This window comes from Culicoides brevitarsis, chromosome 2 (genome assembly GCF_036172545.1).
Source record: "Culicoides brevitarsis isolate CSIRO-B50_1 chromosome 2, AGI_CSIRO_Cbre_v1, whole genome shotgun sequence".
Lineage (NCBI taxonomy): Eukaryota > Metazoa > Arthropoda > Insecta > Diptera > Ceratopogonidae > Culicoides > Culicoides brevitarsis.
Window position 1 is genome coordinate 39054556 of NC_087086.1, and position 27764 is coordinate 39082319.

The window sequence follows — 27764 nt, forward strand, 5'->3', positions numbered from 1 at the left end:
CCTATTCAACTATGGGGAGTTGGCTCGAAGGATAAACTTTCAACCTGCTTCTATTGAGTAGTATTGTGTGCGAAAAAGGATTAAAAATGCATTAGGTTGGTATTAGAATATATGGAGATTATGCGAGTTTAAATGTTTATGAAACTATAAAGTAAAGTAGCTTCGAGAGAAAGAGAGAGGACAATGAAGAGGTGCCTCAAACGAAATTGATTGATGTCAAAGGAAAAGAAGGAAGATGAATGATGTTTGTTTGTCGTTTCTGTTTAGTTATTTTGGTAGGAAAATTTATCTTTATTGATTTATTTTCAGTATTTCTCTCAATTTTTCTTCTTTTGAACAACGTTTAATGGACATTCATGAGGAAACAATTTCCTGATGAAAAAGAATTTTTATTTAAAAGAAGGAAGAAAAAAAGAGAGAAAAGTCATAAAATAATAGTTAGTTTTAAAAGGTGTGAAATTTTTTAATCACTTTGCATAACAAAACATATTTTAATGAGTTTTTGCCTTTTTTTTCTTCTTTGTCTTTGGTTTCTTTGAAATTTTTTGTTATTTTAAACTATTTATTATAATATTTTTTATTTGACGTGACTTTATTAGTAGCTTAAGGTACTAAATTAGCATCTCAAGGTACTAAGTTAGCATCTTAAGGTTTTAAATTAACTACTTGAGGTCTTAAATTAACATCCTGAGGACCAAAATTTACTTCTTGAGGTCTTAAATTAACTTCTGAGGTCTTAAATTAACATCTTCAGGTCTTAAATTAACATCTTCAGGTCTTAAATTAACATCTTCAGGTCTTAAATTAACATCTTCAGGTCTTAAATTAACATCTTCAGGTCTTAAATTAACATCTTCAGGTCTTAAATTATCTACTTGAGGTCTTAAATTAACACCCTGAGGAACAAAATTTTCTTCTTGAGGTCCTAAATTAACATCTTGAGGTCTTAAATTAACCTCTTTAGGTGTTAAATTCCCCTCTTTAAAACTTCCAGAGCAACAAAAATATTTTTTCTTGCAATTACGACATTTTCCATACATTTCACGCTCCAACCTCTCACCTCACAATTGCAATAAATGTCATTAATTTATCCGAGAACTATCACGAAACATTGCCCGAAAGCGTAAATTGTAAAATTTCCGTAACAAATTTCATTTTCAAAGCGACAAAATTCTCATTGTTTGCCGAAAAATACATCAAAAATTTACACAAGCGAGGAAATGTTTTGCACACGAAGCGAGAGAACAATAACACACACAGGAAAATCATTTATATTTCAATTGTTCCTGCATGCCGCACCGGTAAATTTGTGTGTGTGGCATTTTCGGTAAAAAGCTAAGCAAATAAGCAACAAGTTTTCCTCCAAACATGATGTTAGACAGAAACTTTGCTTCAAGAAAATCCGAAAATCGAAACTATCTCGTGATAAAACACAAAACAGACATGTAAAAAGATAAGATTTTTATTTATTCTCGTGTCTGTAAGTGATTTCGTTTTTTTCGTGTTTCATGTCGAAAATTCAGACAGTTTCGATCTGTTTTCTTATCTCGCTCGTCTTTATTATTTTATTTTATTTTATTTCAGTGCATTGAAAGTAAGTACGAGAGAAAATTGTTACTTGAATTGGATTGGAACGGAGATTGACGTAAGTAACTCAAGTAGTGAGCAATTGTACTCAATTGTATGGAAAATGTTCAAAAATTTCATTTCTCGAAAGACTTTTCTGTGATAAATGGAAAATAACGTCATTAGAAGATTAATTTATTTTTTTTTTAGATTTTTATCTGCGATGTTAGCCAGAAGGAATTACGGACAGATGTCAATTGGAAAAAAAATAGAAAATGAATATTGGGTCGTTGAATTGGGTTTGTAAAAGTGAATGACCTGAGCGTTTTCTTTGCTGTAGAAGATTTTTTTGAGGTTTTGTGGAGATCTTATAATTTTTGGTAAGTATTTAATTTTTTTTTGTTTTGTAAAATAGGTATAATTTTTTAAAATAATGTTTAAAAAAATAATTTAAAATTTTTAAGTTATTTTTTTGTATTTTTACATAAATTAAAATTTATTTAAGAAGAGAAAATTCGAGAATTTTTATTATTATTTTAAGAACTACTATATTAAAACTTTTTTATTTTATTTTTTTTTTGTTTTAAATTATTTCTAAAAATTTTTATAAAATTTTTAAAATAAAATTAATAAATAAAAATTTTAATATTTTAATTTTAATTAAACAAAATAATTTTTATAATTTTTTTTTTAATACATGGCAGCTCCATCCATGGAATATAATATTTTAATAATTTATTAATAAAAAAAATAAATATTAATTTTATTTTAATTTTGGTTTTTAAATTCAAGAAATATCGACTTAAATAATTTTCAAAAATTATTTTATAAAAAAATTATAAATTTATTACTATTTTTTTTTATTTTTTGAATTTTAAACTTTCAAATAATTTTTTTAAATTGTTTCTTTTATTTAAAGTAACTAATATTTTTTTTCATTTTTTTTTAATAAAAGAAACAAATAAAAAAAATATTTAAAAGTTTAAAATTTTAATATAATACCTATAAACATAAAAAATTAAAGTTAAAAAAATAAAATATTTATAATTTTTTTATACAATAAATTTTAGAAAATTATTTAGGTCGATATTTCTTGAATTTAAAAACCAAAATTAAAATAAATTAATATTTATTTATTTTTTTTATAAATAAATTATTAAAATTATTCGATGGAGTCGCCATGTATTTTAAAATAATTTATAAAAATATTTTATTATTTTAAATATTATTTTTTTAAAAATTATTTTAATAAATTTAATTAATTTTATTTTTTTTTAATTTAGAGTTTAGAAATTATTGAAAACAGAAAAAAATATTTAAATTTGTTTATTTTAATTTAGAGAAAAAATTCTAAAAAATTTCTAAACATTTTTTTAAATTGATAAAATTTTTAAAAATCATGAAAGACACTTTTCATCAAATTTTCACTTAAAAATGCACTCGAAATGCAAAAAAATACACAATTGCACCACTTTTTACATCGATTGCTATAGAAAGTCAAGATAGATTAGTTTTTTTGCTCGCCCCTCTCTCAACTTGCCTTGTTGTCATCGTCTTTCTTCCTACATATGTCACTCGCAGACACACACTCAAACACACATTCTCACACAATTACTTCTGTTTTTCATCTTCATCATCATCCGTCCACGAACGACACACATCACATCGATTTACACACGCATTTCATGTCATATTAATGCTTTTAAGCCAGATGCTTTATTGAATATTTCTTTTTTTGCTGCCATCTGCCTGTGTCGAAGGCTGAAGTGTGCGACGGAGCAAAAACGTAACAAAAGTAAATAGAATATTTTGTGATAATGGATACAATTATATAAACAATATGTGATACCGATCCAGAGCATATCGGATTGTTTAGCATGAATTTCAATACAAAATGGCAGCAAAAACTCATTCTTCGTTCATTGGCATCGCATCGCGGATACGGGATTTGGTTCCGATATTTATTTTGAATTTATGTAAAAATATACTAGAAAAATATGCAAAATACGGCGATTTGTTTAAACAAACACGAAACCGAGGAAAAAAACATTGATCGATGGATGGATGTAAAAATTGAAGGAATCTCGAGCTAAACAACGTCATCCAATTAGTGACGAGTTTAGAAAATGAAGAAGAAAAGTTGCAACCAAAAACATTCTTTACAATCTATTGTGCAACGAGAACAACAATGCCTAACATTCCCCATTTTTTTCTTCTTCGACATAAATAAAATATAATGATACACGAGCTCGGCACACACATTTGTGTCATCATTACAACAACAACAAAAGCTTAATTGAGCTCGTGAGATGAACTCGTTGTCGTTGCATCATGAGACGCAGCAGTTACATGCATTGTTTGTGAGTTACAACGACATCATAACAAGAGATCGCTTTCAACTTTTGTAATAATAATAAATACAAACAAGGATAAGAAGTTGGCGAGGTAAGGTAAGTTGAGCGTTTTTTTTTATTTTTTTAATTCAAAAATTTAAATTAAAAATTTTATTAGTTTAATTTATTTTTATTTATTTTATTTAATTAATTAATTATTTATTTAATTTAATTTTTTTTTTAAAGTTTTATCTAAATTTTTTATAGTTTAATTTTTAAAATTTCAGATTTGTTTAGAAATTTTTTTTATTTTTAAGTTTTTTTAATACTTTTATATTTGAAAAAAAAAAAAAAATTTATTTTTAATTATTATTAATTTATAATTTATTAATTTTTTTGAATTAAAAAATTTTAATATTAAATTAATTTATATTTTATTAAAATTCAGAAAATTTTTTTATTTTTTTAAATTTTTGAATTTTATAATTTTTTTATTAAATTTTATTTAATTTTAATTTTTTTCATTTAAATAAATTTTTAAATTAAAAAATTAAATTAAATATAATTTAATTAATATTTTAATTAAATTCAGAAAAATTTTCGATTTTATTTTTAAAAATTTTTATAATTTTTTTTAATTTTTATAATTTTATTGTAAAACTTTATTTAAATTTAATTATTTTTTTTTAAATTTTAATTAATTAATATTTTGATAATTTTTAAATAAATTAAATTAAATTTGCAATTTTTGTTTTTTTAATTAAATTTAAAGAATTTTAAAATATAATTTTTATTCAATTTATTATTATTTCTTTAGTTTTAATTCATTAATAAATATTTTAATTAAACTTCAAAAAATTTTTAAATTTTTTTTTAATTTTTTTAAATTTTTTTTATTTTTTTAATTAAAATTTAATTACAATTTATTTAATTTTATTCATTATTTAATTTAATTTTCCTTAAAATTTAATTTAAATTCGAAAATTTTTAATTTTTTTTAAAATTATTTTTTTATTATTTTTTTCGAATTTTAATAAAAATTAAATTAATTTTAAATAATTTTTATTAATAACAATTTATTAATTAATATTTATTAAGTTTTTATATTTATTTTTTTAAATTAAATTAAATTAATTTTTAAATTAAAGTTTTAAATATTTATTTATTATTCCAATTAATTCAAACCAAGCATAATTTTTGATAAATTTTTACAGACAGACCTCATAAAATTTTTCTTAACAAAAATTCCCTCAAAATGCACTAAAAACGGATAAAAGGCGAAAAATAATCATAAAAATGATGAGAGAGTATCACAAAGCCAAAAGACGGGCGTATAATGGATTATTTGTTGCTGCAAAACCCTTTTGTATATGCGACAAAAATACCTAATGCTCGGTTACGTCATAAAAACCTCTTAAAGATTCCAAAATTAAATAAGTTCAAAATAAATGTCATCTCGAGTTAATGTCTCTTTGCACATGCAGCAAAACGATATCTAAACCGCGACTAAGTAACTCCTTGTGCGCGCTAACGAAGCGATATGGAAAAAGTTATTTAAAACTTTTGCCTCTGTGTCTCATTGTTTGTTTAAAATTCCAGACTTGAATTTTGAACACGAAAAAAAAATTCATTCATTCACTCACGTTTTCGGTCGCAGGCAGACACATTTGATCGAAAGATACTGCTGCGACAATTTTAATTTAAATTTGATAAACTTTTGCTCGAGCTACAAAATTTGCTCCGAGTTACTTATAACTCGCGTTCAGTTCGCGTCGTCGTTATGAAAAGCGAAAATCAAATTTCCTTTTTGCTGTTTTTGATTGAAAATATCATGTGACGTGTCAATGTATTCATTGTTAATAGAACACATTATTCCGTGTTAAATGCTGTGTTTGAAGAAGAGTTTCCCTTACTCGTCTCTTTTTTTTTGCCACATAAATAACGTCAATCAAAAATTTTCCCGTTGACATGATGAGAGACAACTTTTAATCAAGATTGAATTATGAGGAATTTCTCTCTATTTAAAAAAAAATGGAGAAGACTGGTTGAAACTTTTTCATTAAAATGTTAGAGAAAAAAAAAGTTCAGAAAAAAATTCCTTCATAACGGTTTGTATTTAGATATGGGGAAACCGCAACCACGTCATATGTTGCAAGAATAAACCGAGCGAGAGGGAACAAACCAACCGAATCTAGTCCATAATTAATAATAATGAAATTTTTTTTGCTCTTTTGAGAGGCATTCCAGACTTTTTTTTATGATTGGCGTCTGTTTTTCGAAATCGTGTTGGTTTTAAAATTATTTTTAGATAAAATTTAGGTTTTTATAGAAATTAATTCTTAATTTTTAGTACTAAGTTTTACTTTGAAAATAATTTTTAGTACTAAATAAATTTTTTATTTAAAAATGATTTTTAGTACTAAATAATTTTTTTATTTGAAAATAATTTTTAATTTGAAAAAAATTTTTAGCACTAAATAATTTTTAATTTGAAAATAAATTTTTAGTACTAAATAATTTTTAATTTGAAAATAATTTTTAGTACTAAATAATTTTTTATTTGAAAATAATTTTTAGTACTAAATAATTTTTAATTTGAAAATAATTTTTAGTACTAAATAATTTTTAATTTGAAAATAATTTTTAGTACTAAATAATTTTTAATTTGAAAATAATTTTTAGTACTAAATAATTTTAAATTTGAAATAATTTTTGATTTGAAAATAATTTTTTGTACTAAATAATTTTTAATTTAAAAATAATTTTTAGTACTGAATAATTTTTAATTTGAAAATAATTTTTAATTCAAAAAAAAAATTTTAATTTGAAAATAATTTTTAGTACAAATTTTAAATTTTTTAGAACAAATTTTAATACAAATTTTTTTTTCGAAAAAATTATTTAAAAGGATTTTTATAAATTTTGTCCAAAAAATCATCGATATAAAACCTTCGCCCATAAACTGAACGACGAACATTTTAAATTCGATTATTTTTATTTCATTTCAGACCAAACTAATTTCTCGAATCTGCTGCTTTTGATTCTCCGAACGAACATTCATTTATTGATCTCCCTTGCACTTAGTTTTGCTCTTTTCTATTCATGACTCGAGAAAAACTTTGGAATAATTTGTTTAGTAAAAGTACACCATTAGCTTAGAATACCAATTGCTCCGAAAAACATAGAAAAAGTTTTTTTTTTGTTTTTCGAGTGTAATTGGATTTATATTGGATCCTAATGTGATGTTTACTGCAAAAACACGAGAGACAAAAAAAATTAGATTCAGATAAAAACATGTGTCGAGAGTCTTCTTGGTCACTCAACTTTTTTTTTCTTTTGATGCAAAAAATGTTTCGTTAAGAAAGTTTGACCAACAAGGAAGAAAAAAGTGACGAGTCGTGATGACACTTGAGCAAACATTTGTCTCCAACACACATTCGTCGGTGTTTCAAATTGGGTGTGAAGTTACAAAACAAAAATCGTTGTATCGAATTACGAGGATTAGGTGTGATGGGTTACAAGACGAGAGCAAATTAAACAAATAGAATTAAATGGGAAAAATATCTTTTTTTTGTATCAAAGATTTTTTTTCTTTTGTTTATTTTTTTCTTATCTTTGGCACATGTGACAACGATAAAAGTGGAAAAAAAACAAATAATGTGACAAAAAAAGATTATGCAAGAAACAAGAAAATCTTTTTCACGAAAAAATATCAGAAAAGGTCGTCTTTAAACTGACTTTAACCTGTTTCATGATTTTTTTTTCGTGAAAAATAGATGAGTTTCATTTCCGTCTGTGAATTCAAGCGAATCCCTCCAGACTGCAATTCTCTCGAAAGGGAGTAATAATAACCATCAACAAACTGATAATAAAAATGATGCGAATCTTCACATTTTTCTCTGCAGAGAAAAAAAAACACAAAATGTAAACAATAAAATCCACATTTTCATGCGATGGATGGGGAATTCTCGTCTGAAGTTGCATTCATTTGCAAGCCAGTCTCGAGTAGCATTTCCGGATAAAAATGCAGATATAGAGGATTGTTTTGGATTGTTTGTTACTGAGATCAAGAATAGGATAGGAAATTGAAAAAAATGCAATGTTTTCATCGAGGAATTGGAGTTATGCGGTGTTTCAAGGGGATTGAAATGTTTTGCATTGGATTTGAGGGTGATTATTATTAACTATTATTTCGAAGCAGATGGGACTTTTTTTGTAAGTTTTTTTAAATATTTTATTTTTTTTTTTTTTTGTTTAAAAATATTTTAAGTGTAAAACTCAAAAAATTTAAAAACAAAAATAAAAAATCGCAGAAAGATTTTTTTTTTTGAAAAGTTAAAGTTCAAAATTTACTGAAAAAAGTGATAAGAAACTGCTCTTTTTTATTTTTTTTTTGTCAAACTAAGATTTACTGAAATCCACAATTCAGTAAACCACATTTTAGTAAATAAAATAAACTTTTATCACAAAATTGAAAAGTAGTGACCAATATTTAACAGACAGAATCTTAGATGAGTTGTTCAACTTTGAGAAGTTTGACCACTTTAGATTTTCTCTTTTGTGAATTATTAAAATTTATAAAACATTTTTTTTATTGAAAAATTATATTTTCAACTTCAAAAGGTAAGTTTGAATAAAGTTAATTTTATTTATTTATTTTTGAATTTTTTATATTTTTTTAATAATTTTTTTAGTTTAAATAAAATAAATTATATTTATTTTATGAATTATAAAATCTAATTTAATTTTAAATTTTTATTAATTTTTTTTATTAAATAAATTAGTTTTTCAAATATTTTTTTTTGTATAATAAATTAAAGTTTATTTTATTCGGAATTTTTTAAAGATTAATTTATTAATGAAAAAAAAAATATTTGCCAAACTAATTCATTAAATAAAAAAAAAATTAAAATTAAATTGAAGTTAATAATTTAAAAGATTAAATCAATTTTATTTCATTTAGATTTTTTTTAAAGATTAATTTATTAATGAATGAATTATTTATTTTTTTTTTAATTTAAATTTTTTTTTGAATAATGGATTTTAGTTTATATAAAATGGATTTGATTTATTTTTTTTTTATTTTTTCTATTATTATCAGATAATTTTTTTTATTATATGCTTTTTTATTTAAATTCCAATGTTTTCTGTCTGTCATTCTGTAATTCTGTCATCGTGTCACGCTCTTAGTTACATACTGAGGATACAGATGGCGCTCTAAATTAATATCGCATTAAGTAACGTATCGGTTATGTTCACATTGTGAATGTGCATTGGGGCAAGGTTTTAGAATGTGCATTGGGACTTCATAGAATGTTCGAGAAACTTCATAGAATGTTCTCGAAACTTCATAGAATGTTCTCGAAACTTCATAGAATGTTCGAGAAACTTCATAGAAGCTTCGAGAAACTTCATAGAATGTTCGAGAAACTTCATAGAATGTTCGAGAAACTTCATAGAAGCTTCGAGAAACTTCATAGAATCTTCAAAAATTTTTTAAAACCTCATAAAATTTTAAGGAAAAATTACATCTTTTGTAATAACTAAAAAGTATAAAATAAAAAATTATAAAAAAAAATATTTTAAAAAGATGCTTTTTTATTTTAAAAAGTTGAAAATAAATGAAAGTTTTTCAAAATTTTGCGAGGCCAAAATAAGTGAGGATAACTTCAAATGTAAGTGAAAAGTAATTGAAATAAAATTGTTGGACTCGAATGTCTTTTTTCTTTTGCTTAAATTTTGAAAAACTTTCATTTATTTTCAACTTTTTAGGGCCCCAAATAAAAAAGCATCTTTTTAAAATATTTTTTTTTATAATTTTTTATTAATAATTTAAACTAAACTAATAAATAAAATAAACTTTATATAATTTTTAAATTTAATTTAATTAAAAGATTTTATTTAATTTTTATTTTCTTCATAAATTTAATTTTATTTTCAGATTTTTTTTTTTGTAATTAATTTTAGTACAAATAAATTATTTTTTTTTATTTTCAGACCATTTTTTGTATAATTAATTTTATTTAATTTATTTTTGTAAATAATTTATTAATTAATTATTTTTAATTTCAGATTCAAAAATCATTTTTCCAATTAATCCAAACCAAGCAAAATTTCACAAAATCGCCCATTAAAACAGTTAATTAATAAAACAAACATCAAAACCATCAAAGATATCAAATTCACAATCAAAATCTGATATATCAAAGCGATTTCAGCCCGAAACCTTATCTGGGCTATTTCAATATTAATTCATAAATATTTCTCCATTTCACAAAATTTACCATTTTGATCGTTCGAAGCTCAATAAATATATCAAGTGTTCTCTTTTCGAAAAGTCTCAATCAAAAGATTATTTTTCATTCAATTTAATATTCCCTTTTTTTGTGAATGAAAGATATTTAACTCTATTAAATTATTTTATTATTTATGTAGTACTTGATGTTGCTTCTTCTTCGAGAAAATCATTTTATGCCTTCTTGAATAAAAAAATAAAATAAAAAAAGAACTTTAAAACTTTTGCCTAAGAAAAAACTTTCAACTCGAATATAAAATCATAATAATAATAAAAATATGAGCAAAACTTGTCGTTCAACTGTAAATAAAGTTGGTGTTGTTTTTATATAGTACCTATTTTATATTTGTTCTTCAAGACTTAAATGTTGTCGGTACACTAAATATACTTTTTTTTTATAGCGGAGAATTAAAACAACAAAAAAAATATAAATAAAAGTTTTTTTTTCTTACAATATTTTTTTAAAAATTATTTTCCGCCACTTTTTCTACTTTTTTTTTCTTGTATTTATAATTATTTGCACGTTTCTACACCATGAAGTTGTTGTTTTAACTTTTTTAATTACTTTTTATTATAAAATTATGTTTTCTCTTGTTACCATAATTTTTTTATTCATTCTTGTAATGACACATTATTTTAATAATAAAATGTTTTATTTATTAGAATTAATTTTTTTTTTGCTTTTCCTCAGAGAAATATTTTTTTATTTAAATTTTATTGATTTTCCTTCAATATATTTTTTTTTTACTTTCACTTCTTAAATTTATTATTCATTTAATTTTTTTTTTTTATTTTTTAATAATTTTTTTTCCTATTTGAACGTTTCGACTGCTCCAACTCGACTGAATTTTATTTTGAATTTTCACCGGTTTTTATATGTGCACGAAATTTCCATAATTTCCACTCAGCTGTTCTTCGTCATGGCAACGGAAAAGTATGAATGAACTACGGGAGTGACAACATGAGAAGAAAAATGTAAACAAACTCTCTGTTTTGGTTTTTCCTTCGTGTACAACAAGTCGCGTAGTAGTTGGTTGTGAAAATTTCGAGAGAGAAAAATTTCTTAAAAGAGAATTTCTCTTCGCGAAAATATTTTTTTTCTATTAATAATTTACTACAGAGTATTTTTCGTGGAAAAATAAATAAATAAATAAGATTACACACTAAAGTAAAGTTTGCGGGTTTGATTTATGACATCGAATTAAACGCGTCTGAATGATTTTCTTCTCTTCAAGGGGGTTGTTGAATTTTTCTTTGGCGATGTCTCGACGTAGCTGACTTTGTTGGCTTCTTCTTCATCAGGGGTTTTGCAGCTTTCGAATAATTTTAGGCATTCACGGTATTTTTTTACTGAAGAGCTCTCTTTGGTGCGGTAGTTTTGGAATAAACTTTGACTAAAAAAAAAATAAAATTTAAAAAAAATAAAAAAAAAATTAATTAATTAATTAAAAAATTTAAAAATAAAAAAATAATAAATAATTAATTTTTAAAAAAAAATTAAATAACATTTAATTAAATGAAAATCAATTTAAAATATTTTTTAAAAATATAATAATTGAAATTTTTATAAAATTTTTAAAAATTTATATAAATAAAAATAAATTATTGTTTAACTAGTATTTAATTAAAAGAAAAATCAAAAAAAAAAAATAAAATAAATCATTTTCAAAAGAAAATTAATTTAAAATATTTCTTCAGAATAAATTAATTTAATTTATTTAAATATTAATAGGTATAAACTAAAAGTAAATTATTTATTATTTAATTTTTTATTTATAGAATTTTTTAAATTATTTTGATAAAAAAAAATAAAATAAATATTCAATTATTTTTCAAATAAAATAGTTTTAAATGAAAATGAATTCAAAATTTCTTATAAATAATTTAATTTGAATTTTTATAAAAATTTTTAAATTATTATTTTTTTCAAATAAATAAAAAAAATTAAATTAATTAAAATTAAAACAATTATTTTTTAAATAAATCAAATATAATTTTTAAAATGAAAATTTTTTGAAAATAAACAAAAATAAATATTTAATTCAAATTAACTTTAGATAAAAAAAAATTTTTAAATGAAAATTAATTAAAAAATAAAATTTTCGTATCAAAAAATATTTTTTTTAATTTAGAAAATAATAAAATAATTTTTTTTAAATTTTTTAATATTTTTAAAATTTTCTTGTAATTTTCAGTCAAAAACTCACCCAAACATATTATAACCCATCCTGATGAACGGATCACGTCGTGACAAAAAGTCAACTTCGCACACAAATCGTCGTTTGCACTCCATTTCCCGCACATTCAAAAAGGTAAAAATAATTTCCGCAACGTCAATTCCATTAGTTGAAGTCCCTTGACGTCCTGTTGCTTCATCATCGACACTTCTTTTTCCCTTCCGCTTGTAATGCGATCCTGAAGCGATAACTTCCGCCGGGACATCAGCTGTCGAAATGACTTCTGCGCCAGCAGTTGGATAACTCGAATAATGCCCGGAATACGGATAAGAGTAAATTTCAGGGGAGGTATGAGCATAAGCGGTAATTCCATGACTGTGAAAAAAAATTTTTTTTTTTCAAAAATTAATTTTAATTTTTTTTTTAGATAATTTTTTAGATTTCAAATAATTTAAAAATTGAACTTACGGATAAAAAGGTTCTTTGACGATACTTGGCTCGGGGCATCCAATTCCTTTTCCCGCCCAAATACGAAATCCGTAAAAAATGGCGCCAAGAATGAACATTCCAACGACAATAATTTTGAATTTAATCGCAATTACAGCAGCTAAGGCATGAAATCCTCCTAACCCTAAATTTTTATATTTTTTAAAATTTTTTATGTTAAAAAAAATAATTTTTTAAATTAATTTTAGGAATTTTAACAGAAAAATATCTAAAAATGATGAACTTTCATGATTTAGTGTCCTCAGAATTTTTAGTAAGATTTTTTTCAATTTTTTTTGTTAATTTGTTAGATACTTTTCAGGGTAAAATCAGGATTTGTGGAAGGAATTTTCGTGCCAGGTACCCTAAACTATGAGAAAATGACGTGAAATGATCATACACAAGCCACCTAAACCGTAAAACAGCTTCTTTTTTCGTCCTCGTTCCATTATTTCTTTAATTTCTTCATTTTTTCCAAGCGGAGGTCCTTCCTTAAATTCTGTTTCTTCATTTTTTGTTTCGATCGCTGTCACAATGGTAAGTAGCACAACACACAAAAATGTGAAAAATAATATTTTTTGTAACATTTTTAACTTTTTTTTCTCGATCTTTACTCCAGAAAATCAGTCACTCAACTGATTCGACAAAAATTGAGGTAAGTGCAGTCTTCTTTTCACAAATAAATAACAAAAAAATGTATGAAAATTGTTTTCAATAGAAATCAATATATCTCGTGTAGTTTGGTGTTAAATTCAGTGTAACGATAGTGAAAATCGTATTAAATTGAATTATATTGACAAGTATGCGATATGTGATGATGTGAAGACACGCAAGACGACGCAAATTGAAGACGAGGTTATAATTAATCTAATTTTTGGGTGCACGATTCCGTTGTTCGGAAAGTACCGGTAGGTGAGTTTTTTGGCATGGAGAGGAGAAGAAATAAAAAAAGAGAAAGAATGTGTGAACAAGAAGAAGGAGGAGGTAAGGTTTTAAAAAGGGAAAGGTGTTATTTTAGGGCTTTTTATGATTTTTTTTAATTTTTTTTTTTTTTTTTTTTTTTTTTTTTTTTTTTTTTTTTTTTTTTTTTAAATTTTTTTTTTTTTTTTTTTTTTTTTTAATTTTTTTTTTTAAATTTTTTTGGGGCTTATATTGTCATTTTTTGCTCAGACAGATTATGAAAAATTTCAATGTTTAAATTCAATATTTTGACCTAAATTGAGTTTTTAATGAAAATAATATGAATAAATTTATTTTTTTAATTAAAAAAAATCGTTCAAGAACTTACCTGAAGAGCCTTGAAATAAAATTTAGAAAAATTTTTCTATTAAAAAAAATACGTTTTGAAAAAAATTCTGATGAACTCTCATGAGGTATTCAGATTTATTTATTTTTATTGATGATCAATGCTAAATTGATTCTGACCTCTGACAAAATGCATCATAATTGTATGTGATTTGATATTTTCAAACATTTAAAATGTTTTAGTGATTGAAAAATCTTGAAGTTTCAGATTTGAATGTTAAAAGTCATTTTTTAATTTCTTTTTTCATTTTGAAAATTTTTCCTTTATTTCGTAAAAAAATTAAAAATAATTAAATTAAATTAAAAATAATTTTTTTTTAACTTTTTTATTCAAAGAACTTTATTTAAAGAATTTTTTTATTCAAAAAATTCACAAAAAAAAAATTTAAAGGCAGAAAAATTTAAAAATATTTAAATTTAGATTTTTTATATGAGCAAAAATATAAATATTTTATTTAAATTGATTACTTGATTACTGAACAAAAATTTTGATGGCTAAAAATTTCTTTAAAATTTTGAATTAATTAATTTTTAATATATTTTTAAAAATATTTTTTAAATTATTTTTTTTTAATATTTTTAATTATTTTTTAATAATTTTTTAAAATTATTTTTTAATAATTTTTTAAAATAATTTTTTAATAATTTTTAAATTTTTTTAAATTTTTTAAAATTTTTTAAAAATATTTTTTAATTTTTAATAATTTTTTGTTAACATAAAATTATAATAAAATTAAGATTCAATTGAAGCTTTAAATAACAAAAAAAAAATAATTCTGTAATGTCTCCTGAAATAACTTGAGAGTTCGAAAAAAAATATTTTAAATTAAAAATTAACTGCAAATCTGCATTTTCTGCTGTCTGAATGATTTACAGTACTTACAAAAAATATTTTCAGATGCAAAAGTTCAAAAGCCTCCGTTAAAAAATAAATTCAAATTAATCGAAAAAAGCCAATCAAACATGACATTCAATTGTTTGCTTCTTGCGCGTCTCATTGCAACCTTCAAAACGTAAATTGACTTGCTTCATGCTCTAACGACTTCCTATTGAATTCTAACGTGCGCTACATCTTCGTTTTGTTTCACTTTCGTTCCAATCTTCTTTCTTTTTTTCTTTTTTCAATAAAATATTGACAAAAGTAATTTTTCTGTAACCTCCGTACGTCGAGTAGAGCACATTATTAACACACATCTTTTGTTACAGTTTTCATCTTGCAAACAATTTGTGAGCTCGTTAGTTGCTGAGATTTTAACCCAAATATTTGTCAATTTACTTTTCATTTCAATGTTTTAGTTTCAAGTGCAGTCAGCAACGAAACGATGAAGGAAGTGTGATGATGAGAGAAAGTGCTAATTGGTAGTTCTATCTGTTTAGTTAGCTGACTATCGAAGGTGTCAAGATTGTCAAGAAAGAAATTTACTTTCTCTAATTAGTGGTTGTTTGGGGAGTTAAAAATACATTTTTTGGGAATTGGAGCAGAAATGTGTAAAAAAATAAGATATCAATTATTATTTTGGAAAAAATTGAATTTTTAAAAGAATTTGACTTTGATATAAAAATTGGAAAAAAAATGTAAAATTAAAAAATAATTAAAAATATTACACTATATGCCTAAAAAGTCTGCAATTTTTAATTTAAAAAAGTTTGCAGAATTAAAAAAAAAAAAAAAAAAAAATAAATAAATAAAACATAAAATAAAATCAAAAAAAAAATAAAATAAGATAAATATTTTAGTAAAAAAAAGGTATGAAAAATTTTCTTAAAAAATTAAAAAAATTTTTTTTTAAAGAAATAATTAAACGTTTAGAAATAATTTAAATTAGATGTTGTGCAAAAAATTAATTTTAATTTAATATTTTAATAAAAGTTTAATTTTTTAAATGAATTTCTGTGAAAAAATTAATCAATTTTTTAAAATAAATTTTAAAGTAGGTTTTAAAAAATTTAAATTTTTAAACGCATAATTTTTTTTTACAAAATTGAAAAAGTCTTCAAATTGTTCTGATTTCAATAATTTTTTATATTATAAAAAATCATAATATATGTTTCTAAAATTTTTGTAACTTAAATTTCAAAACGATTCATTCAAAAAAATATTATAAAGATTTTATAAAAAATTATTGAACAAAAATTTTATAAATAAAAATTTTACCTTTTTTATAAATTTTCATTTATAAAAATAAATAAAAATTTTAATAAAAATTTTTTTTTTGTACGAAAATTAAAAAATTAAAATAATTAAAAAATTAAATTAAAAAATTAAGTTAAAAAATTAAAATAAAATAAATATTTTATAAAATTTAAATAAATAAAAAAAAAATAAAATAATTTTGAAATTTAATTAAAAATTTAATTTTTTTTATATTTAATAATAAAAATTTAAATAATTTTATTTTATTTTATAAATTAATATATTTTTAATTTTAAAAAAAAATTTATAATTTTTTTAACTTTCTTGGAAATTTATTAAAAAAAAATAATTGAATATCAGAAAATAAAACACATTTTTTTGTTTTTACCTTTTACCAACCATTTATGACTTTATCAATTTTTTTTATTATTTTTTATCCATTTTACATTAATAATAAAATATGTTATGTGTGTTTGTTGTAGGTATTAGAGGTACATACGATTATATCAATATATGTATAACTTTTTCATCTTTTTTTTATTCTTTAATTAATTATCATTTAATTATTCATATGAAACGTATATATTCCTTTTTTTGTGTTTGGATTTTAAGTGTTCTTAAGGTGTTTAAGTAATATTCATTATTATTAATTATTTATACGGGATTCGTGTTGTTATGAGGGGAGGAGGGAGTTTCTCTTATTTTTATTTAATTATTTTGAATGCTTTTACACCGGTGTTTGTTTTTTTTTGTGTGTGGGAATATTTTCAGTTTTTTTTTTTTTTTTGCTTTTCAGCGACTGAATGTTTTTTTTTATTTAAATGTATATATTAAGGAATATATTTATCAATTTTTGGCCGTTTTCGTGATAAAAGTCTCAAAATTTTTACTTTTTTTTATTAAAAAGTTGCGACTGGCTTTGTGCAATAATTTTTTTTTAATAAAAAATCACATTTAACGTTCACTAAAAAAAATATTTAAGAGTAGAAAATAGAAGAAAAGTGGAAAGTATAGGTAAAAAATATATTTTTTTTAAATAAAATTAATTTTTTTTTCTAAAATAGTAAGGATTAGTTTCCTGTGTCGTCTTATAAAATTTACTGGATCCTTTTTTTTTTGTTTTCTAAAAGTCAAAAATATATTAAACTAAAATCGTCGCTTTTTTTCTCCTTTTTAGTAATTTTTTTGAAAATTCGTAATTTACGCGTGAATACGTCACTCGTCCTTTTCCTTTCCTGTGGCAGCTGTTGATGATTTTGTGGATGTATCATTCGGAGAATCGTCTTCCTCATCGGAGTAATGTGTGTGTTCCTCGCCAGGTTTTAATAATTTACCAACTAGGTCGTATTTTTCTGCGGAAATAAAAAAAAAATAATTAAAAATCGATTGATAGGCGATCGTTGACACAAAAAAAAAATAAAAAAGCGATAAGAATTTTACAAACCTTTGAATTGAGCTTCCCATTCACGTACGGAGTCCATTTCCATCGAATTCAAGTCACTCAAGTCGTCGTAATCAAAGTTATCCGAACTCGTGACACTGAAAGTAGCTAAGCCGCGGGATGCGTCGCGTCCTCCGAAGGCAGCGTATGGTCCTCCTGTGAATAAGAAAAATATTTTTTTCGTTAATTTTATTTGAAATTTATTATTTTAAGGGTACAATTTATTCTAAAAATTCGTAATTTAAGAATTTTGAATGAAATTTTTTTTTTAAATTTTTAAATTTAGTCAAAAAAATTTTTTTATGAATTTTTTTGACAAATTTTGTTTAGAAAAAATAAATTTTTAAATTAAAAGAGTTCTTTTATTAAATTATTTTGTGAAAAATCATTTCTCGGAGACAAAAATTTCATTTAGGAATAATTTTTTTGATAATTTTTAAACAAAATTATTTCTTTAGAGACAAAAAATTACTTCAGGAATCATTTTTTTACATTTTTATACAGAATTTGTGTATCACAAGATACGATTTCATGTTAAAAAAGCATTTTTAATGACTTTTTGATAAATTTGACTCCTTTCTGTGCATCTTTGAATAAATTTTGTTATTTTTAGGAAAAAAAATGTTTAAAGAGAAGATTTTTAAGCATTTTTTCTCAAAATTTGTCATTGAAATATTAAACTTTTTTTTTAATGTAATAAATAAAATAATTAAAAAAAAAATAAAATAAAATAAAAAAAATTAATAATTAAAAAAAAAAATAAATAAAAATTAAAAAAAAATAAATTACAAATTAAAAAAATATAAATAAAATAAAATTAAAAAAAAAATAAATTAAATTAAATTTAAGTTTAAATTAATTAAAATTAAAATTTAAAAAAAAATTAAATTAATTTTATATTTAAATAAATATGTTACTCAAAGACTTAAATTTAAATAACATTTTATTTTTCCTCTAAATTTTGAAGAGAAATCGTTTTCAAGAAGCTCAAATCTACTCAAAAGTCTTTTAAAAGACATTTTTAATCAAATTTTAAATAAATTTATCAACAAATTGATTTTAAATAATTTTAAGTTTGATCTCATTTAACTCAAATTTGTCTTCAACGCCACTTTATATGAGAAAATTTACATAAAATCACTTAAAAATTCAAATTTTTCAATTTTCCGTCGAAAATTCAAACTCACCCGGTCCATAGAACCGCTTTCCCTTCGTTACATCATACACGGAGCCATTCACGGCAATTAAAACTCTTCCATCTTTGCCATTTCCATCGTATTCCCGCAACTCTTTGACCGTAAAATCTCTCCTGAGTTTCGGCAATTCTGGCTCTGGCGGCTTTATTTCCTGCTTCTCTCCTATCCGTGTCTTGATAATTTTGTACACAAGCAACGCGATTACCTACAAAACGAAAAAAATTCAAAAAAATTAGCATAAAATATTTTTTTCTCTTCTACGTCGTCGTCGTATGCGGTCATAGGTCAAAGTTCTCTTTCTGCATATGTTATGAACCAAAAGACGACGACGAGCGACGAAGACGACGTGAAAAAAGGTACAAAGTAAGTTTTTGTTTATTTTTTGCGACGCGTCGAGCGATAAGACGCAAAAAAAGAAAGAAATCGCGTCGAACAAGAGTTATCTTCATCGCAAACAATAAATATTTAATTGCAACTTCATTCTTGCAATCATCATCGTCATCGACGTCGTTCGTATGCCGTGTACGATGCCAATGCCGCCGCGCCACATATGCCCATGTTTATCATATCTCTCGCGAATTACGGCGAAAAAAAAGTTTTATCTTTGCCATTTTTATCGACGCGAGCGAATTTGAGCGATTTTTTTGGCAATGTGTGCGTGCGAAAATGGAAAAAGTCGTTGTTGTTGTTGTTGGAAAAAGTTTTCTCGCTCTTACTCCAATTAGCGCTAGATTGATGGGTGATTTGATGATTTCGTGCAGCACACTCGTGAAGAATCCGACATTTTCACTGGTTTCCGAGTCGCCCATTTTTTTCGAGTTTGTTCGGATTTTTTGCTGGTTGTTGTTTGTTTTCTGCCGTCGCGTTTGTTGATTTTATTTGAATTGATTCTCTCGTCTCGCACTCGAAATTCACTCGTCGTATCAATTTTTGTTGACAGTTTGGATGTTTGACGTGTTATCAATTTCATTCGTCTCAAAAGTTTTTGTTTTGTGCATTGGGATGTCAGTTTTTTTTTCAAAATATTCAATGGGATGGATTTTTTTGGCAATAGATGGCGCTGAAAAAACAATAGAATAAAAATTTAATTTTTTATTAAATATATTTTTTTTTAATATAAAAAAAATTTTTAATTTTGACTTTCAAAATAAAAATAATAAAATTAAAGATTTCAAAAAAATTTTTTTTTTGAAAATTTAAAAAAAATTATTTTATTAAAAAAATTTTATTAAAAAATTTATTTCAAGCATTAAAAATAATTATTTTTAATTTTTATATAACAAAAAAATAGTTAGGGGTCGAGTGGTTTTTTTTTTTTTTTAATTTTTATTTTTTTGAAAATTTTTTTTTTTTTTTTTTTTTTTTATTTATTTTTTTTAAAATTTTTTTAAAAAATTTTTTAAAAAATTTTTTTTAAATTTTTTTTTATTTTTAAATTTTTAAATTTATTTTTAAATTTTTTTAATTTTTTTTAAATTTTTTAAAATTTATTTTTAACTTTTAAAAATTTATTTTAAAATTTTTTAAAATTTATTTTTTTCATGAATCCTCTCAAATAATTAAATTTTTTAACAAACTTTCTTTAAATCAAGGACTTTCCTCAAAAACCGAAGACACTTTGTCACCCTAACCTAACTGCAACAGCTGACTCTTTGTAAATAAATCCCAAATCTCCACAAAAATTTCAATTAAAATCCAATAAAAATGGATCCAGTTGACGACGAAGCCGATAAAATCCACTTACAATTCAACAAAATCTTCCATTTCGAAGCCTCAAGCGAAGAAAAACACCTTCCCGAACTAAAATCAGTCAAAACTTCTTATGAAATGCCGGAATTCAAATCGATGAAAGACGAATTGAACAAAGTCAAGAGCAAATTAAACGAATTATCAATCGAAATTTGGTCCGAACACACAAGAAACATGAATCCCGCGGGAGAAATCGTATGGCGAGTGAAAAATGACACTAAAGGAGAATTCGTGACACAGGTAAAAAAATTCTTTTTAACGAAATTTTAAAAAATTTTCAATAAAAATCAATTTTTAGGCTTGGTGCAAGATGTACGAGTGTCTCTGTACCTTTGAATTAGTCCCGAAAAACGTGAAAAACTTCAATTCTTTGCATCTTTGTGAAGCGCCGGGAGCGTTTGTGACGTCGTTGAATCATTATTTGCAATTAAATCGTCCCGAAGTGGCTTGGAAATGGATAGCGACGACTTTGAATCCGTATTACGAGGGAAATTGCTTGGAAAATATGATAATTGATGATAGATTTATCGTTCAAACACTTGCAAATTGGGATTTTGGAGTTGATTACACGGGAAATATCATGAATTTGGAGAATATTGAGCATTTAAAGGAAAAGTGTCGACGAATGAATGGAGTAAGTGTCTGAAAATGAGAGAAATTTAATGGATTTTAGTTAAAAAATTTTATTTCGAGATCGAAATTTTTTATTTTGTGATGAAAAAGTTTGAATTTAAGACCTACAAGCTCATGTCAAGGGTCGAAAGCCTTAAAAGTTCATATTAGAGCAAGAAATTTTTATTTCAAGGTCTAAAATTTGATTTTTAATGTTTAAAAATTTTAATTCGAGAAGTAAAAAATTCATTTCCAGATCTAAAAATTTCAATTCGAGATCGAAATTTTTTATTTCGATACCTTAAAGCTAATTTAAAGGGTCAAAACACTCTAAAAATTCATTTGGAAGCCTAAAAATTTTATTTTAAGGTCTAAAACTTTCATTTCGAAATCTGAAAATTTTAATTCGAGATCGAAAAATTTCATTTCGAGATCGAAAAAATTATTTTAATTTTTTTTTCTTTAAAATATCTAAAAAAAAATCATTTTTTACATAATTTTTTTCAAAAATTTTACTCACCTTTATAATTTTTAGGTAAATTTCGTCACCGCTGATGGCTCCATCGACTGCATGCTAACTCCCGAGGACCAAGAACGTCACGTCGCCTCATTACATCACGCGGAAACAGCGATTGCCTTACAAGTATTATCCCCCGGCGGCAGTTTTCTCCTCAAAATGTTCACTTTTTACGAAGATTCAAGCATCAGCCTACTCTATTTACTCACTTTGGTCTTCCAATCTGTGGATATTTTCAAACCTGCAACTTCCAAAGAGGGAAATTCCGAAGTTTATGTCATTTGTCGCGGCTTCAAGGGAGATCCGTTACTTCAAACGTACTGTGATAGCATCATCGAGTCCAATTTCAACACGAATTTTGGACTTTTTGATCAAAATTCGATCGAAAAAGATTTTTTAAAGCAACTTATCGAGTGTTGTAGATTTTTTATGGAAACTCAAGCGGCGGTAATTGAGCGAAATTTGGCAACTTTTGAAAAATTAACCAAAAAAGACATTTATCGCATAAAAAGTTTACGCTACAAAACAACGAAAGAATTTTTCGAGAGATATAATTTACGTTCAATTCCGCCTGAGAAGAAAATTCTTTCACGAAAATCGATTGAAACGCATTTAAATTTGAATCCGCGACAACATGTCGGAAGTTATGTCGAACGAAAACATCGCAAAAGCATGTGCGAAGAGGAAAAATATCTCACGTTACAATCTCAACTTCAAACCTTCGTCATGGAATTCAACTTTGAAGGACCCATCAATTTCAGCATAAACGGAAAAATCACGGAAAATCCCTTAAAACCATATTTCGGGAAGAAAATTGAGCAATTAACAAGCAGCAAATTCGTTTTTACGCCAAAATTGCGACTTTTCTTTGAAATTGTGAATTTACTCAAAAATTCGAAAAAAGTCCCGAACGACAATTGTGAACCTCTGAAATCATCAAATCAATCAGGAATCATTTTTCAAGTCAATCCGTTGTCATTTTTGGTTGCTCCAATTTATGATTTTTATGAAAAAACTTTAGCTTCAGAAATTATTGAAATTTTAATTTCTGAACTTTCATCGCACAAAAATTTAATTTTGCAAAATTTGTTGCTTTTGAGTCAATTTTTTTCCGGATTAATTTTTCATTTGGGACACACATTTTTTGAAAATTTATATTTTTATAATGAAGGAGCGATAGTTTTGGAAAATTTTAAAAAATCTGAAGAAAATGTTGAAAAATTAAAAAGTTTAAGAAAATTAATCGATGAATCGAGAAGCAGTAAAGACTCCAATGTGATAGTTGGAATTGTGGATTTAAAAACGCTTTTCAAGCAAAATTATTATATGGCAGTTATTCAGTACAATACGAGTTTGGTGCTGCAGTATTCGATGAATTATTTGAAATTTTACGATGGGAATTGATTTTTTGACGTTTAAAAAAGTGACAGATGTCAAATTTATAAAAAATTTCAAAAAAATTAAGTTTTTGAGAAAATTTTAGAATTAAAATGAAAAATTTTAACTTGAAATTTAAGAAAAATTATTAAAAAAATTAATAAAAAATTAAATTAAAAATAAAATTATTTTGACAGTTGTCAAATTCGACATTTTGAAATTTTTTTCTGATTTATTTAAATTTTTCAATAAATTAAATTTCTTCAATTTTTTTTAATAGAAAAAAAAATATGCAAAATTTGACTCAAGAATTTTTTTTTAGAAAAATAAATAAAAGAAAAAAAATTTTTAAGAATTTTTTGACATCTGTCAATTTTTGAAACTTGAAATTTTGATAAATTTATTTTAAAAGATTTAAATTATTTATAAAACTTTAATTATTTTTAACTGAAAACGATTCAAAATATCTTCAAATCGGTCAAAAAATTTATTTTATCTAAAATTTTGACACCTGTCAAATTTGACTTTAAAAATTTACGAACAAAAAATTATTTTTTTAAACAAAATTTTTATAAATACCTATTAATTAAATAAAATAATAAAAAAAATTATTTAAAAAATTTCTAAAAATTTCCCAAATATTTAAAACAATTTCAAAATTCTAAAAAGCTATAAATTTGATAATTTCTTGTCATCTATCAATTTTTATATTTGTCAATTAAGTTTAAAAAAAATAAATTGTAAAGTAAAAATTACTGAAAATCTTTTTACGACGAATAAAATATAGAAAAATTGCTAAAAATATAAGTTTTGTAAATAATAAAATTTTGACAACTGTCAAAAAAAGAAATTTTATTTTGTAATTTTTTTAATTTATTTTCATGAAAAAAATTTAAAAAAAAATATTTTTTGTAAAAAATTAAAAAAAATTGACACCTGTCAAAATAACTTTATGTAATTATCCTTTGTATAATTTTTAATTTATTTTTGTTAAAAAAAAATATTAAATTTTTTTTTATAAAAAAAAATAAAAAATTAATTTTTTAATAAAATAAATTTTCTGAAATTATTTATTTTTATAAAAAAAAGGTCAAAATATATTTTTATAAAAAAAAATCTATAAAAAAATTGCCTATGTGAAATTTAACCCCTAAACCTCATTATTTTGACATTTCTCTTCATTTGACATTAACTTCTCTCTCACTCTCTCAGTCATTCATTCAAAATAATAATTTTCTTACCATCAAAACTTCACTATTTTTTTCCGATTTTTAATTTATATTCGCAAGGAATTTTCCCAAAAACATCAAAAATGTTAACGCGCCTCTCCACGGCATGCATTCATCTCAAAAGTCGCAGCAGTCCTTTGTTATTTCGGGTAAATTCGACATTTTTTCTAAGTTTCTGCATGATGATAAAATTCTAACCTTGATTTTCAGGTCGGAAGTCAGAGTCGTTCATTGCACATTTCCACAAAAAATGCAAATCTGACAAAAAATCGTCGATTCGTCTTGGATTCCGTGAGTTTGGTGCGTTTCGCAAGCACTTCTCCGATCAAAGATTTGCCTCCGATCCCCGAGGCGCCGCCAATTCCCGCATTTCCTGAAACGACGACGTCGTCAGTGACGGAGACAGTTGTGAACCAATTAGCAGCGAATGGGGAGCCTACCTTCGCGAGTATCGGTTTGGGAGGTTGGACTCCGAAAGGAATTGTCGAAAATTGCATGGAATATTTGCATTGCACGCTCGACATTCCATGGTGGGGTGCAATTGCGATTGCCACAATTGTCGTGCGTTCGGTAATTTTTCCGCTTGTCATCATTCAGCAACGAAACAACGCCGTCATGCATAACAACATGCCCCAAATGCAAGCGCTTCAACTGAAAATGACCGAAGCTCGTCAAACGGGGAATCAATACGAAGCGGCGCGTTACTCGCAAGAAATGATGCTCTTCATGAAGGAAAAAGGATGCAACCCGCTCAAAAATATGATTGTTCCGCTCGTTCAAATGCCGATTTTTTTGTCGGTTTTCTTCGCGTTTCGTGAAATGGCAAATACCCCGGTCTACAGTATGACGACAGGCGGGCTTGCTTGGTTCACGGATTTGACGATGCCAGATCCTTTCTATATTTTGCCGATTGTGACAAGTGCAACGTTGGCAGCGACAATCGAGCTGGGAGCGGATTTTAGTCAGGCTCAGATGCAAACGATGAAATATGTGATTCGATGCATGCCGTTGGCAGTGTTGGCGTTTACTTTTAATTTTCCCGCTGCGATGTTGTGGTATTGGACGTTGACTAATTTCATTACGTTGGCGCAGGTGAGATTTTATTTTAATTTTTTCTTTATATTTTTTTAAAATTCAAAGGAAATTTTAATTTTTTTTATAAAATTTTTTAATATATAATTAATTTATTTTATTTTTGATTTACGAATTTATGAATATTTTTATAAATTAAATTTTTAATGAATTAAAAAATAATTTATAATTTTTGATATTTTTTAAAATTAAATAAAAATCATATTTTTTTAATTAAAAATTTAATTAATTAATTTAAATTTATTTTTATATTTATTTTTTTTATTTTAATTTTTTTTAGTTTCAAATTATAAAAAAAAAATAAAATTTTAAAATGATCGACAATTTTTTAAATTTTTTTTTTAACTTTGGGCATATAATTTTGACTTCTGTGAAAAAGATTAAATTTTATATTAATTAAAATATTTTTTTAAAATTGTTTGTTTTTTTTTTAAATCTTTAGAAAATCATTATATTTCGTCATCTTAAAAAAATAAAACAAAATAAAATAAATAAATAATTAATAAAAATCTTCATAATATTTTTTTTTCTATTAAAATTAATTTTTTCATTTATTTTTTTAAATTTTCATTTTTAATATTTTTTTTTTCTAAAATAAAAAAATGTTTGTCTTACAAAAAAAAAACAAAAAAAAATTTTCAATATAATATTTAAATAAAAATTACATAAACGAAAAAAAAATTATAATATTTTCCAAAAATTTATTTAATTTTTTTAATTTTAATAATTATTTTCAAATTTATTTTTTTTTTCTAAAGTAAAAAAAAAAATAATTGTCTCACGAAAATAGGTATATATAATATTATTTAAAAATAATATTCAATTAAAAATTACCAAAAACGAAAAAAAAAATTATAATTTTATCCAAAAAATAACCTTTTTAATATTTTTTGATATTATATTTATTTTTTTAAAAAAATAAAAAATTAAAATAATTTTTATTTATTTTTTTAAAATAAATTTTCAACTTTATTTAATTATTTTATTTAATTTCAGGTTGGTTTTCTCAAAGTTCCCGCCGTTCGACAATATTTCAAGATCCAACCGCTGCAGAAATTCAATCCAGAGAGTCTTCCAATGAAGAAGAAAGGCTTCGTTGCTGGAGTTAAAGATTGTAAATTCCTTAAAAATTTCCTTTTTTACAATTTTTTTGATAAAATTTAATTTTTTAGCATGGACCAACATGAAAATCACAAACGAAATGGAAAACCGAAAAAGAGTGGATGAAATCAAGTTCGCTCGTGCCGGCAAAGGCGCTCTCGTGAAGACTTACAAATACGATCCAACCAAACCGAAACCCGCTGTCGCAGCGAAAAAAAGTTAGGAACGACAAATTCTTAGGAGCTAATGTAAAAAAAATCACGTAGACTTAGAAGATAAATTTATTACAACTAAAAAAAAAATTCGAATTTTATTCCTCATCCTCGAAAGTGTTTTGGATGAAACTAATCAAATGCGTATTTTCCAAAGCAGCTGCAACGCGTTCTTTGTCAGCGAGTTGTTTATTTATCGAATCCGCGGAAACATGAGTGCCTGGCGTGACTTCGACTGTGACTTTAAATCGCGGCGGCAACGTTCGAAAGAGTTTGACGCGTATCGAGAGACCAATTAACGTCGCCATGCTGCAATGCGGAATTGTTGGCGTGAAAAAAACATGAACTGTGTTCTCGTCGTTGTTGACCTCGACTTTTTCCTCTTCGACGACATGCAATTCCTCGAGTGTTAACGGATGTTCGGGATCACGAACGTTTCGGATGAGATCTGAAAAATTATGGAAAATTCTTTAAAATGCAAAAAAATTGATTCAAAAAAATTTTTTTTTACCAAAAACTTCTCGTTGGTCAATGGGATCGACGATACTCTCGTCAAGTTCTTCTTCTGTGATTGGGCGTTCGTTTGTTCTGCGAAAGATCGAAGGATTTAAGTTTTCCATTGTGCTTGTCATTTTCGATTGTGAGAAATTTACGAGAAAAATTAAGAAAATTATTTACAAAAATAAAAAGTTGGAACGCAATATTTGTCTTTTTGACAGAAGCAGGTACGGAATAAGAGATTTTTGTGAATTAGGCAAAAAAGGGGCGTTTATAAAATTTTTGAATTTTTTTTTTGAAAGATGAAAAATTTTATGAGAGATTTTATCCTTAGAATTTTTTGAAACAAAATCATAAAAAAAACCTGTAAAAAATTTATTAAAAATCTTTTTTTAATTTTTCGAGAGATAAATTTTTAAATTATCATCAAAATTTTACTTAAAA

At 24.2% G+C, this 27764-nt stretch overlaps 5 protein-coding genes across 5 annotated transcripts; 2 read left to right on the forward strand and 3 right to left on the reverse strand.

Annotated features, from left to right (window-relative positions):
• Nucleotides 1-11395: 11395 nt before the first annotated feature.
• Nucleotides 11396-13501, reverse strand: LOC134829118 (uncharacterized). The gene is made up of 4 exons (XM_063842114.1): nucleotides 13267-13501; nucleotides 12840-13002; nucleotides 12402-12746; nucleotides 11396-11588 (listed from the first exon to the last, which is right to left on the reverse strand). Exons 1-4 carry the CDS (start codon nucleotides 13442-13444, stop codon nucleotides 11396-11398), a joined length of 879 nt encoding a protein of 292 aa, XP_063698184.1. The 5' UTR covers nucleotides 13445-13501.
• A 3209-nt stretch (nucleotides 13502-16710) lies between these two features.
• Nucleotides 16711-19860, reverse strand: LOC134830238 (membrane-associated progesterone receptor component 1). The gene is made up of 4 exons (XM_063843652.1): nucleotides 19650-19860; nucleotides 18925-19138; nucleotides 17741-17893; nucleotides 16711-17648 (listed from the first exon to the last, which is right to left on the reverse strand). The coding sequence occupies exons 1-4, from the start codon at nucleotides 19740-19742 to the stop codon at nucleotides 17512-17514; spliced, it is 597 nt and encodes a 198-aa protein (XP_063699722.1). The 5' UTR covers nucleotides 19743-19860; the 3' UTR covers nucleotides 16711-17511.
• Nucleotides 19861-20603: 743 nt separating this feature from the next.
• LOC134831351 (cap-specific mRNA (nucleoside-2'-O-)-methyltransferase 2) lies at nucleotides 20604-23231 on the forward strand. Its single transcript, XM_063845067.1, has 3 exons — nucleotides 20604-20922; nucleotides 20981-21316; nucleotides 21830-23231. The coding sequence occupies exons 1-3, from the start codon at nucleotides 20638-20640 to the stop codon at nucleotides 23213-23215; spliced, it is 2007 nt and encodes a 668-aa protein (XP_063701137.1). The 5' UTR covers nucleotides 20604-20637; the 3' UTR covers nucleotides 23216-23231.
• A 1177-nt stretch (nucleotides 23232-24408) lies between these two features.
• LOC134831573 (mitochondrial inner membrane protein OXA1L) lies at nucleotides 24409-26833 on the forward strand. Its single transcript, XM_063845329.1, has 4 exons — nucleotides 24409-24566; nucleotides 24628-25509; nucleotides 26506-26623; nucleotides 26682-26833. The coding sequence occupies exons 1-4, from the start codon at nucleotides 24501-24503 to the stop codon at nucleotides 26831-26833; spliced, it is 1218 nt and encodes a 405-aa protein (XP_063701399.1). The 5' UTR covers nucleotides 24409-24500.
• Nucleotides 26834-26873: 40 nt separating this feature from the next.
• On the reverse strand, nucleotides 26874-27539 carry LOC134831575 (MIP18 family protein galla-2). Its single transcript, XM_063845330.1, has 2 exons — nucleotides 27334-27539; nucleotides 26874-27270 (listed from the first exon to the last, which is right to left on the reverse strand). The coding sequence occupies exons 1-2, from the start codon at nucleotides 27452-27454 to the stop codon at nucleotides 26921-26923; spliced, it is 471 nt and encodes a 156-aa protein (XP_063701400.1). The 5' UTR covers nucleotides 27455-27539; the 3' UTR covers nucleotides 26874-26920.
• Between the last annotated feature and the right edge of the window lie 225 nt (nucleotides 27540-27764).

Excerpts from the sequence above, each read along its gene's own strand:
- LOC134831573 (XM_063845329.1), top strand. The coding sequence starts at position 24,501 with ATGTTAACGCGCCTCTCCACGGCATGCATTCATCTCAAAAGTCGCAGC. Across the intron at positions 24,567-24,627 it reads GCAGTCCTTTGTTATTTCGG|GTCGGAAGTCAGAGTCGTTC; the intron begins GTAAATTCGACA and ends CTTGATTTTCAG. Across the intron at positions 26,624-26,681 it reads CGTTGCTGGAGTTAAAGATT|CATGGACCAACATGAAAATC; the intron begins GTAAATTCCTTA and ends TTAATTTTTTAG.
- LOC134829118 (XM_063842114.1), bottom strand. The coding sequence starts at position 13,444 with ATGTTACAAAAAATATTATTTTTCACATTTTTGTGTGTTGTGCTACTT. Across the intron at positions 12,747-12,839 it reads GTCAAAGAACCTTTTTATCC|TCATGGAATTACCGCTTATG; the intron begins GTAAGTTCAATT and ends TTTTTTTCACAG. Across the intron at positions 11,589-12,401 it reads ATGGGTTATAATATGTTTGG|TCAAAGTTTATTCCAAAACT; the intron begins GTGAGTTTTTGA and ends TTTTTTTTTTAG.
- LOC134831575 (XM_063845330.1), bottom strand. The coding sequence starts at position 27,454 with ATGACAAGCACAATGGAAAACTTAAATCCTTCGATCTTTCGCAGAACA. Across the intron at positions 27,271-27,333 it reads TGACCAACGAGAAGTTTTTG|ATCTCATCCGAAACGTTCGT; the intron begins GTAAAAAAAAAT and ends ATAATTTTTCAG.
- LOC134831351 (XM_063845067.1), top strand. The coding sequence starts at position 20,638 with ATGGATCCAGTTGACGACGAAGCCGATAAAATCCACTTACAATTCAAC. Across the intron at positions 20,923-20,980 it reads AAGGAGAATTCGTGACACAG|GCTTGGTGCAAGATGTACGA; the intron begins GTAAAAAAATTC and ends ATCAATTTTTAG. Across the intron at positions 21,317-21,829 it reads AGTGTCGACGAATGAATGGA|GTAAATTTCGTCACCGCTGA; the intron begins GTAAGTGTCTGA and ends TATAATTTTTAG.
- LOC134830238 (XM_063843652.1), bottom strand. The coding sequence starts at position 19,742 with ATGGGCGACTCGGAAACCAGTGAAAATGTCGGATTCTTCACGAGTGTG. Across the intron at positions 19,139-19,649 it reads TCAATCTAGCGCTAATTGGA|GTAATCGCGTTGCTTGTGTA; the intron begins GTAAGAGCGAGA and ends TTCGTTTTGTAG. Across the intron at positions 17,894-18,924 it reads AAAGCGGTTCTATGGACCGG|GAGGACCATACGCTGCCTTC; the intron begins GTGAGTTTGAAT and ends TCTTATTCACAG.